The sequence below is a fragment of the Homarus americanus genome, unplaced genomic scaffold (assembly GCF_018991925.1).
Source record: "Homarus americanus isolate GMGI-L3 unplaced genomic scaffold, GMGI_Hamer_2.0 scaffold47508, whole genome shotgun sequence".
Lineage (NCBI taxonomy): Eukaryota > Metazoa > Arthropoda > Malacostraca > Decapoda > Nephropidae > Homarus > Homarus americanus.
The window spans coordinates 19,398-32,489 of NW_024757780.1; the positions used below are offsets into that span (position 1 = coordinate 19,398).

General features: G+C 42.6%; 1 protein-coding gene across 1 annotated transcript; it reads left to right on the forward strand.

The window, feature by feature from the left end:
- Positions 1 to 371: 371 nt before the first annotated feature.
- Positions 372 to 8,427, forward strand: LOC121857628 (transcriptional regulatory protein AlgP-like; the record flags this gene model as incomplete). The annotated part of the gene is made up of 2 exons (XM_042353688.1): positions 372 to 724; positions 8,412 to 8,427. Coding segments are annotated over exons 1-2 (369 nt in total), but the record flags the coding sequence as incomplete, so codon positions are not given.
- Between the last annotated feature and the right edge of the window lie 4,665 nt (positions 8,428 to 13,092).

Here is a 13,092-nt window from a genome sequence, read left to right on the forward strand (position 1 = left end):
ATAAGGATTCCGTGTTTGTGTAGACGTGTTCATAGTGTTTTTTTGTTTGTTTTAATTCTTCTGGGTTTATTAAGTGAGCTACTGTAGTATATGTGGATGTTGATTGTACCGACGTGATCACTAGACAGGGTGTGAGGTGAATTTAATGCACACAGTATATTAAAATATTTACAATGAAACTGATTGATTAATTAGTGTAAACCCAGTCAGTTATTCTGTACCCAGATTATCTCACAGTATTAAGTCTGAGTTATACAGCTTAAAGGAGTGTGAAGGTGAACAGCTGTACTGACTCACTCCTGATGCCCACTGGTGTGACACATCATCACCACTAAGGAACATCACTAAGCTAATTAAATATTATTGATTACATGGTCACACCGGTGTATAACAAACCCATGGCCACACCACAATACGAAACCATAGCCACACCAGGGTACAAACCCATGGCCACACCAGGGTACAAACCCATGGTCACACCAGGGTACAAACCCATGGTCACACCAGGGTACAAACCCATGGCCACACCAGGGTACAAACCGATGGCCACACCAGGGTACAAACCCATGGCCACACCAGGGTACAAACCCATGGCCACACCAGGGTACAAACCCATGGCTACACCAGGGTACAAACCCATGGCCACACCAGGGTACAAACCCATGGCCACACCAGGGTACAAACCCATGGCCACACCAGGGTACAAACCCATGGTCACACCAGGGTACAAACCCATGGCCACACCACAGACTACTTTGTGGTGTTATATTGTGTTCTTATGTACTCTATGGTGTTGTATTATATTGTGTTGTTGTGTTTCCTCTGGTGTTGTCATGTAGTGTTGTAGTGTTTTCAAACATTATTTCTACCTTCAGCTAAAGTTTCTCCTGATAAGATTTTTTTATTTGCTATTCGTCAAGTACTGTAGCAGGGAAGGCCTCCAGTTTAGATTCCCTGGCATACACTTCTTCGCCAGCTATACATATATTGTACTGTATATACACGCACTGAGGACACATCTGTATTCAGTCCGCTGCTGGCCGTGGCTCCCTCCCATACCGAGGGTAAAGTAGGTCATGAAGCGCCGCGGTAACCCAATCCGTGTTGACGAGTTACACCTGCAGCCAACCAGCCTTTTTTTTTCCTATGGCAGGTGGTAACATGGGGAAAAATATATCGATATACCTATACGGGTTGATTATGCTGCACTGGTACATATACGCTAATATACGCTATTTAGATGGATTGCCTTTACATATTTGAAAAGTTCGCTAGATGAATACTGTATATTAAGTGCACATAACATGCGTAGATGTACAAAACTACGGGTAAATGACTATGATGAATCACCGGTGTTATTATCGCCGGCTGTGCGAATGTTAATGCAACTCACTGTTTACATATTTCCTCCCTATCTGGGCTCGTTTATTTGCACAACTCATTCTCGTAACTAACTAGCAGGGCAGCAGTACCAAAACACCACCAAAACACCGCCAATAACCGTATTTCTAAATGTTATCTCAATCATTTGAAAACAACCACGTAAACAGATCACACAATTAACCCAAGCCTGTGTGGTGGATGGGCCAGGGGGAAGTGAACTCTGTGCCTCTGGCGTATAAAGGCCATAATCCCAGCCCTCCTGTGTGTTTTTGTTTACAAACGCTAGCGACCAATCTAGTGTTAGCCCGGCAGTATTTACAGTGAGAGGGGGAGAGGAGGGGGAGGGGAAGGGGAATCGGAGAGAGGGAGAGGAGGGGCTGTGAGAGGGGTAGGGGAAGGGGAGTCGGAGAGGGGGAGAGGAGGGGCTGTGAGAGGGGGAGGGGAAGGGGAGTCGGAGAGGGGGAGAGAGAAATGCTCTTTGAATAATCACCCCCCGAAAAAATCGTCCAATTGTTGATTAGGTTTACACAAATTCATTCATCCGGTCGAGCAGGTTTGCAGACAGCGGATTATTTATGAGAGTGGAACTGGTGGCTATTTGAGCCATACGGCGTGGCCCGGCACGCTTGATTAGAGCTAATCAGGTCGGATTTACATAATGAAGACGGCATATATACACTGGCTATGTGCTCTTATACCTACGTGAGGGGAAACGAAGGATGGTTAGGTTAATTGAGGGGAGCTTATTCTTTATTCATACAGCTTCTAGCTGAGGCATTGTTGTCAGCAAGATAGCCTCTGTTGTTATTCATAGATGCAGGTAAAGGCTTTTATACATAGCTCGCCTACCTACCGGCGAAAGGTATATATATATATATATATATATATATATATATATATATATATATATATATATATATATATATATATATATATATATATATATATATATATATATATATATATATATATATATATATATATATATATATATATATATATATTCCTGGATTAGTTATCATCACACTTAAGTATGGATATATTAGGGACATATTCACACATACTAAAACATACACATACAACATATATTGATAAACAGACTTTAAAATCAACTCAAATGTCAATATATATGTCGGCGGGGATTGACCGACCCTCTTCACTGAGGGAAAAAAAGCATCCCCGGTACACCAGTCCCACAGGCCGTGTTTACAGTACCCTGTCCCGGTTCTCCCCATTCAGAGAGAACCACAGAACCGCTGTACAAGCACACCAGTGAACCAGCGTCTCTTGCTACAAGCAACATCGACCTCCACTCAACAAGTAGTGCTCTCTATCGGGGTGTTCTGTGAAGGGCGTGTTGACAGTATTTCATATTCAAATCAGGAAAGCAAACATTCCACTGGTTTTAATTAAACTTCAAAGTTACGGCGGTGGTGGTCGTCAACGTGTGCCCCCCCCCCCCCTACACCTCTCTCTCTCTCTCTCTCTCTCTCTCTCTCTCTCTCTCCTTGCTTCCTCCCTCCTTCCCTCCCTCCCTCCCTCTCTCTCACTTCCCTCCTTCCCTACCTACCTATCTATCTACCCTCTCTCTCTCTCTCTCTCTCTCTCTCTCTCTCTCTCTCTCTCTCTCTCTCTCTCCTCCCCTGCCCTATCAGATCCACTTCCTTCTTCCTCATTTAACTCCCCTAATTTCTAGTCATTCTCCTTGATTTACTTCCTCTCTCACTCTTCTTCATTATCCCCTCATTGACTCATTTTCTTACCCTGTTTTACATTCGCTCTTCTCATTTCGCTTCTCTCCTTACCATTTCTCCTCTCGTTTTCTCCTTCCGTTTACTTCTCCTCCCCTTTCTCCTTTTTCTTATATCTATTTGACTCCTCCTCCTTCTTCCTTCCTTCCTTCTTCTCCCATCGCCCTTCCTTCATTTCCCTCTTGCTCTATTCCTCCCTCTCTTCCTCCTACCCTTCTTTCTCCTCCTCCTCCTACTCACCTACCCACCCAGCCATTGACCCACCAGCCCATTTCTTCCAGATGTGTATCACTCGATATTTACGTTTGAACTTCGACAGCGTGGAGAGGTCAGAAGACGGCGGCGGGAGGAGGAGGAGGAGGAGGTAGAGAATGAGGAAGAAGAGATGGTGGTGGTGGTCTGGGGGTGACACACTCGCTCGCCTGTGAATAAAATATTTTGTCATTGTGAGTTACGCTGCCGAGTTTTGTTTGCGTTTCACTGCAGAAATTGGTCGGTATGTGGACAAGATTTCATGTTTTGAGCCAGTCGGGGGTGGGGGAAGGTTGTATTTGTGAGGAATCTGCAGAGGTTTTTGTTTTTGTTTTGTCATTTCCGTCTTTCCAAATGAGAACAAGAACAGGGAGAAGTGATAATACTGATGATTGGGGTTTGAAGTATAGAAGGAATTAACCCCCCCAATGAAATTTCCGCCGGAAGACTTTGGTAAACTAGGTCAGGAAAATCAGGTCAGGTCAGGTCAGGTTAAGTTTAAGGGTAAGGTTAGGTTGGTTTAGATTAAATTCAAGGGTTAATTTTGATCCATGAAATTTGTGGGCGTGTTGAAGGAAGGAAAGTTCTTTGGTGGACGTGTAGGTAAACTGCTCCTGGTATGTAATGAGGGCGGAAATTAAGTACCTCTCTGGGGGTAAGTTCAGTCATGCGTAGATCTGATTTTCTTAACTCTTGTTATTACATTTTCAGGGTAAATTAGTTGCGTCACCAGCTCTATGTATACCATCTTAACTGACTTCGTTACTCACTGACGGAGCCAATTATTTTTTTTCTTAACTAAATTAAATAAATACTGAAATGCTAAATTTAGATTCATTAGCACATTATCAGCTCTATATCTGTCACTCACTCACTCACTCACTCACTCACTCATTAACGGAATAAAATAAATCTCTATGCTGCTGACATTATTATTTTATCAATGAACGTCTAAATCAATGATCGCTTTCTTTTTCCCTTTACAAACTTTCCGCGTGAACTTTGAACATCCTCATCTCACATCTGCCACAACCTATTGGTAAAGGGCTTTCAATACCTTGTTTATGGGTTAATATCCAGCACACATCAATATTTTTTGGTGACTCCATTATTGAAGGTCACATGTCAGGGGTTAAGCTCGCGTGTGTGTATGTGTGTGTGTGTGTGTGTATATATGTGTGTGTGTGTGTGTGTGGTAAGCTCAGACGTCCTACACAGTGTCTAGGTTTAATAGTGCTTAAAGATATATTGCTCAATAAATACTGATTTTAGTAGATTAAACCGTGATTAATTATTATTTTCGGGTAATAATTTATGTTTTAATATTTTTTTTGGAGCAAACTATTTAATGCAAGTTATTTACCACTGGGTTTAGGTTAGGTTAGGTTAGATTAGGTTAGGTTAGGTTAGAGTTGATGTAATGTTTCAGAGGTTAAAGCTGAGGAAATATTTGTAGCCGTTAATGATGCTTACAGTAAGACGTGTTGAGGGATAACTGGAATTTTTTGGGTTAGAATATTTTTGGGGAATTATGTAGATCGTATTGTGTATGTGTGTATGTATGTATGTATGTATGTATGTGTGTGTGTATGTATGTATGTATGTTTTGCATGTATATTGAGAATGTTTATGTTGAGTAAATATATATACAGTATATTAATATTCAGGATGAGGGCCAGAGTGAGTCGTTTCATTCATAATCCACCTTTTGTGAAATTCTGACTTCCACCAAGATTCAATTTTTTTTTTCACCCCTCACCGAGAGTCTCCAACTTCCCACCAGCCTCATACCTCACTGCTCTCACCCTCACTCCTCACAATTCTCCCTGAGTCCTTGCTTCCCACTCTTACCAGCACCCTGCAGTCACACTCCTGCCTTGCTGAGTGGGTGTCATCCCTCTCACCCTCCACTCTTTATTCCCTCTCATTCTCCTCTTCATGTATCACACCGTCTCTTGTGGGGCTGTTGTCGTCTGTACTTGTAGGAAACATTGCTTATGAACACCAGAAGACGTGGAGGAAGTTCAGATTAGAAAATGAATAATGTCAGTAATAAATATGACGATAACCAGAAGAGAAGACTAACAAAATATAACGATAACCAGAAGAGAAAAGAAACAAAATATGACGATAACCACAACAGAAGAATAATGAAAACAAAATTGATAACTAAAACCAGAAAAACACATTGTATTCTCTCCTCCATAACCATATATAACCAGTCTTCATTTCCTCGTAGATATATATTAATTATTTTCAAACATCATTTCTGTAATATATTTTCCTTTAATATTTTATTAAACCATTTCTTACTAATGTATACAGTCTCCGTAGCTGTTAAAATCTAAGGTAATTTTATTAATTTTAAGGATATGAAAAAAGGGAAAAAATTTTAAGCTTTTTTTTCCCTATAATATCCAATATACTGAAGCTTAAACACTTTTATGTCCTTTTGGGGGAAAATCGAGGGTCAGCGATTTGTTGTTTTCCCCTTCCGTCTGTCCGTCACTCCAGTTTCCAGTTATATATTGCGTATGGTAATTAGAGTCAAGAAATGAAGATTGTTAAAGCCGCCATTACTCCTGGAAAAGAGATTATCATCACTCGGGTTATATTAATTCCATAAACACACTTATATATTTCTATTTTATTTTATATATTTGGTTAGGTTAGGTTAGGTGATGGGTATTTCATGGCGTATCCTGACCAGGAGAGACTTGTGTAAGTTGTAATTGTTAATGACCAATTGTGATAACTATTTTCTTGACACGCTAAAATGGTCCTTAATTCTTGAAGATCAGCCAAACGTTGTAGATGATGTCAAGTAAATTTGAAGATGATGTCAAGGAAATTAGTGGATGATGTCAAGGAAATTAGTGGATGATGTCAAGGAAATTAGTGGATGATGTCAAGTAAATTAATAGATGATGTCAGTTATCACGCTAGTAAAATACCCCATAAACTTAAACCTGACAGTAATATTTTTTTACATTCATCGTTACGGCTAAAGCTAAGAAATAATCATGTGAAATTACAATTATTATTATTATTATTATTATTATTATTATTATTATTATTATATTGAGTTATGTATTCTAATGTATTCTGGTGTACAAAACTGACTGCATATTAAATTACAGTCATTGGAAGTATAAACTTTATCTGAAAAACAAAAAATGCAATTCATGCAAAACAAAAGGAGAAGAAATAATGAAAGCTGGAATAAAAAAAATTGGTGAAATGTTGATAAAAAAAATATTTGTGGACCAGCACGATAACGACCGAGGGCAGCTGTATCGTGCTGTACTCACCTCTACCACTGTAACTGGTCACACGGATAAATCATGAAGTCGTGAAATGCTTCAGTTTCTTGGGTAAAGTCAGCATTTACTCTGTGTGCCTCAAGTGCCCGGTAGAAGAGAGGCAGATAAGCGAGTAGGTTAAGCAAGTCTTATCTTCTGTATGTCGTGTGCCCGGTAGTAGTCGCGTAAGGAGGCAGGCAGGCGTGAGTAGGATGTTTCCCCGGTAGTAGGCAGGCAGGTTGAGTAGGTTAAGCAAGTCTTATCTTCTGTATGTCGTGTGCCCGGTAGTAGTCGCGTAAGGAGGCAGGCAGGCGTGAGTAGGATGTTTCCCCGGTAGTAGGCAGGCAGGTTGAGTAGGTCGTTTCTCTGGTAGTAGGCACCCAGGTTGAGTAGGTCGTTTCTCTGGTAGTAGGCACCCAGGTTGAGTAGGTCGTTTCTCTGGTAGTAGGCAGGCAGGTTGAGTAGGTCGTTTCTCTGGTAGTAGGCAGGCAGGTTGAGTAGGTCGTTTCTCTGGTAGTAGGCAGGCAGGTTGAGTAGGCTCAGTTTCGTTCTGGTAGTAGCCAGGCAGGTTGAGTAGGTCGTTTCTCTGGTAGTAGGCAGGCAGGCTGAGTAGGTCGTTTCTCTGGTAGTAGGCACCCAGGCTGAGTAGACACCTGGCAGCAGCACCTGAATAGGTCTTGCTGGCTTTTGTGCCGAGCTTAGAGGAGGGGGGGGGGTAGCTGTGTTGAGGACCACTAGTACATACACGCCACTTCATACATCTTGCACGGCTCCCTCAGGGGGTGAGTGTAAGCTGCTCCTACTGCCCTTTTGTCCTCCCCTTGCCCTTTGGCTCTTCCCCATGCCCTTTGGCTCTTAGCTTTTGCTGCAGTCTCTCGCCTTTAGCTGTGGCTGTGGCCTTTTGTTTTATCTAAATCTACAAGCCTTTCGTCGTAGACAAATATGTGTGGCGTCTTTTAATTTAATTTCAGAGTTTCCCTTTTAGCTGTAAAGTATGTGACTTATCAACTACACATGTTGACTTTGCCCTTAACTGTGTGTGTGTGTGTGTGTGTGTGTGTGTGTGTGTGGTTTTATGTAGTCTCTCAGCCTCAGTGTGTTCACCCGGATCTCTCACTTGTCTCTGTTATCTCTCACCCTTAAGCTGTGAGTCTGGCATTTGCTTTTGTTAGTGTTTACCCCCTTCACCCCTTCACCAGTAGGTGTGTTCCTGTAGTGGCTGGAGGGTGTGTTCCTTCACCAATGAGTAGTGGCTGGAGGTGTGTTCCTTCACCAGTAGTGGCTGGAGGGTGTGTTCTTCACCAGTAGTGGCTGGAGGGTGTGTTCTTCACCAGTAGTGGCTGAGAGGTGGCTGTGTTCCTTCACCAGTAGTGGCTGGAGGGTGTGTTCCTTCACCAGTAGTGGCTGGAGGGTGTGTTCCTTCACCAGTAGTGGCTGGAGGGTGTGTTCCTTCACCAGTAGTGGCTGGAGGGTGTGTTCCTTCACCAGTAGTGGCTGGAGGGTGTGTTCCTTCACCAGTAGTGGCTGGAGGGTGTGTTCCTTCACCAGTAGTGGCTGGAGGGTGTGTTCCTTCACCAGTAGTGGCTGGAGGGTGTGTTCCTTAAAAGAAACATCACCCTTCCCATTTACCACCCATAAGTAGCATGTTCTATAGTACGTTATTTTCTGTTTTCATGACTGTATTCTGCATTGTGTTTCTGACGTGTTTTTCTTTCTTTTTCAGGTGTTGTGCTTCTTTGGTAAGTACAGTTTTTGTATTTCATGAAGTTTCATTCTCTATTATGTCTTCTATCTATTTGAGAATAAATACTAAAAAATGTCTCTTGATCCCAGTTCTTTTTTCTTGTGTGTGTGTGTGTGTGTTAAGGCAGTGTATATATTTTGGGTCAGGGAGAGGGTGAGGAAGGGGTGAGAGGGTGAGGGAGGGATGTGAGGGGGAAACGGGGGCGGGTTATGGGGGTTGAAGGTGGGTAAGGGTGTTGGGGGGTTAGTGGGATGGGAAAGGGTTAAGGATATAAATACGTCGGACACAACACATATCCTTAGAATGTGTTACCGCTCATTAGGGTGGTATTCCCAGTCTGTGCTTCACCTTTGACCAATTCTATGCATATTTTTATTTTGATATTCTTAGTGCAACTCTCACGTATTGCATAGGTGAGGGTGGTGGTAGTCTCAGTATGGTGTTCTCTTATGACGGGGTGACGTTCTTGACATAATAAATAACAGATCTATTTGATTGTATTTATATCAACATAAAATTTTTATTGTAATGTAATTTACAATAAAAACATACCTAGGAACTACGCTTATTATAAATAATATTAATGTGTGAATGACAATGATAAGACAGCTTGCAGCAGCTCCACCTGTTGCAGTATTTCCCGTTTGTTTATTGTTTTAACCGTCATCCTTCATTAACGGTAGTTGTGCGAGTACCAGATGTATGGTGTGTGTATAGTGCACAGTGATGTAGCGTCATGGTGTGTGTATGGTGGACAGTGATGTAGCGTCATGGTGTGTGTATGGTGGACAGTGATGTAGCGTCATGGTGTGTGTATAGTGTACGGTGCTAAGTTGGCTCCCGTATGTCTGGGGAGTCGTAACATAAGTCCTGCTCTTCATGTCAACTTTGGGCCAAACCTGAGCCATGACGTAATGTTCCTTAGCTGAGGAGTAATGGTGTTTATATGTGTTGGTCGTTGCTTCTCCCATCACGTGAGGGATATAAGGTAAACAGAGAGTAAATTCGGTGATATGACAGAAATGCGGCTGGCCAGACTATGGACTTGGTCTCAGAATCCGAGGCACCACACCACACCACACCACACCACACCACACCACACCACACTCCGTAAAGCTCCCCAGCACTGTAAGATTTTATTCTAACGCTTCTCATACATTGCTTGACGATTTCACAACACTGAAATAAACTGGTAGGTTTATATACTGTGTAACCATCCAAGTTACTGTTTCAGCCTTACATTATCCCCAGCTGTACCATTGTGTGGGTTTATAATTACTGCATTTATCTGGTCTTGCTTATAGACAGAGAGACATACATACAAATGCAGTATATACACTTAGAGGAATAAATAAATAATCACATAGAAGCAAAGGGAAAAGATAATGTGTGTGTGTGTGTGTGTGTGTGTGTGTGTGTGTGTGTTTTATGGGATCGTAGATATGTGTCAGCAGGTGTGTATGGATCGTTACCTCCAGTGTTGGTTGGGTGCTTTTCCCCTTCTTCCTCCCTCACCCCCGTCACTCCCACCTCCCTCCCCCTCCCCTTACCCTCTATCCCCTTCACATAAATCCCCCCGACCCATTATTTTGTTCCTTCCTCTTCATATCTCAATTTCCCGTTCCTTCTGACCATAACCCCTATCTCCACCTTCTCCTCCCCTTCCTTTTTCCTTTGAGGCACTCCTTTATCCTTCCATCCTTCCTCTTCTCTCCTCATCATTTTTCCCACTTCTCTCTTCCCGTTGGTATACATTTCTCCCCCCCCCCTTCTTCAATCCACCTACCTATCCTCCCCAACATCCCCACCCCCCCCCTCCTACATTTTCCTCACCTCCTTCTCTCTTAAGAAATCCTTACGTTTTCTCCAGTTCATATATATACACACCAATTCCTTCCCTTTTTTCCTCTCATAACCTTTCCCAGTTTTCCCCACGTCTTCACACACACACACACACACACACACACACACACACACACACACACACACATACACATACACACACACACACACACACACACCCTTAACGTAGGCTATACCAAGCAAAACCTGGTTCCCGATCCCTCCCCGTTAGGTTTCAATATCTCTGCGATCTTTCCTGTTCTGCACGCACCTCGCTCTGCATCTCCCTACCTCTCTCTCTCTCTCTCTCTCCCTCTCTCTCTCTCTCTCTCTCTCTCTCTCCTTGCTTCCCTCCCCTCCTTCCCTCCCTCCCCTCTCTCACTTCCCCTCCTTCCCTACCTACCTCTCTCTCTCTCTCTCTCTCTCTCTCTCTCTCTCTCTCTCTCTCTCTCTCTCTCTCTCTCTCTCTCTCTCTCTCTCTCTCTCTCTCTCTCTCTCCCCTCCCACTCTTTCCTTCCCTACCTGCCTTCCTTTCCTCCATCCCACCACTCCTCATTCCTCCTTACCGTACCTACGTACCTACCCCAGCACCTACCTCGCCTCCTACTGATGCATGGAGGGAAGAAAGCAGGAGAAAGAAGAAATAAAGTTGAATGAGAGAACTAAATAATGTGGGGGAGTTTTCAGGTCATTCTCCTTTATATGTTTTGGCTATGAACGTTCTTTCTCTTTTTCTGGTGCTGAACAAGACAGACAGACACAGTTGACTGGTGTGGATCACCTTCATGTGTGTGTGTGTGTGTGTGTGTGTGTGTGTGGCTATTGCGGCTTTGTGGACGTTTGTGTGGGTGTGTATGTTTTTCTCTCCACACACACACACACACACACACACACACACACACACACACACCTACCTGGTTCAGCACGTGTAATCTGTTAACATGATTGCATATTCAAGATAAACAAGTGAAGAGCAGTAAACGTTTCCTCAACGTAAGGTCACTCACTGGTAACTTCAACCCCCGTGAAATGGTCTCAGGAGGGGCATTAGTGAGGACCACCAATAACTCAAGAGAGGATATCATAAACCGTATTCTTCCTGGACTGCCCCCTAAGCGCCACCGTCTATTGTGATTAATAATAATAATGATAACAATAATAATATATATTCAGTAAAATCGTCAAACAAGTTTCCATTTTTTTGGCCTGTACAGTCCCCTTCACTACTGCGTTTACAGGGGCTCGTCATATAAACATTCCACAAATCATTACATTGAGATATTTGTTTTAATATTGTTTTACTTTGATTCCATAATATGTTTACGATTGTGAGTTTCCTTCTGTCGACTGTAAACAAACACAACGCTGCCACACTGCACAAAACCTGACGAGTCCTTGTAAACGTACTAGTATAAAGGCATTGTTGGTATGCAGTTCAGCCTGTGTATAGAAAACGCAGGTGTACGGTGTATAATATAGACTGTGAAGGTGTACAGTTTTCAATGTAGTCTCGAACAAAAGTCCTGTCACTACCTCTGCTGCTCCACGAACCCCGAGATTTAGACTCGTGAACCCGAAGCAGTAGACACTGATGCATTACTCCTTCCTTAAATGCTTCAAATTCACAAGTCTGTATCTAGTTGGTGGTTCAGGAGAAGAGGCAGCACGACTTTTGTTCGTGGTTGGACCTAGACAGTGCAGGTATACAACAATACTGAACTGTAAGGCAGATTCAACCAAGGATACCCGACCAAGCCTTCAGATGTTTATTTCCAGTAGCGTCCTATGCTTAGACTTGGTCACTTACCAGTAAAAGTATATATAGAGGATTAAAAGTGAAAACTTGATGGTAAGAATAACAAGCATTACATTGCGCTTCAACTGTCTGAGGCTGACGGATGACTTCAACACTACAACAACATTCTGAGGTTAATAATATAGTAACTCAATCTCTTCTCTTCCTATAGCTTCATCTCTTATGTATTCTTTTACTGTAACTTTGAATTGGTTGATAACATTACTGGATTTAATGTGGTCAGGGAACTTGTTTCAGTCTGTTATTATTGTAAAGAAGAAAGTGTTTTTGGCTTGACCGCGGACACCAGGTACCGTAAAATTGTGTTTACTTCGTCTAGTTCCCTGCCGGTTCATAGCCTTAATCCTTAGTTACAAAGTTTGTTGTTAGATACTCTGGCCACAGTCCGTTGAAAATCCTAAAAGCGTGATTCAGCCTCAACTGCTTTACTCTCTCCACCACGCTCAAAATGTCCAGTGACTGCGGGACTTCGTGACCAATGTGATCTCTTGTGTTCACGTCGAGAATAAACCTCAACATTTTGTTTTGAATAATTTGTAGCTTGGCTTTTAGTTTTTGTCTTAATATTTGTACATAGGATTGGTTCCTTTAACTAGGAATGACAGAATGTTTCAAGTTGTTGTAAATTCTCTTGTGTAATTTAGGTTTTTTTTTGCGCGCGCGTGTGTGTGTGTGTGCGTGTGTTTTTGTTGTCTTTGTAACATACCTTCAAAAGATAGAAGCGATCTCTTATCACAAGTTATAGGTAAAGATGATACAGAAATAAAGCCTCTGGGTACATTAACTTAAATAGGATCACAGGACATGAGATACAGAGGAGGAGAAAGGGAAGGAAGGCAAGGTAAGAGGGAGGACCGGACACAGGAACAAGTGAAGATAGTGATGGGGTTAGTGTCTGCCTCAACACACACGGCCATCACCCCCTGGCAGGTGTACTCCGCGGGTATAGTTCTCAACCCAACCACCACCACCACCATCACAGCCACCACCATCCCCATCACC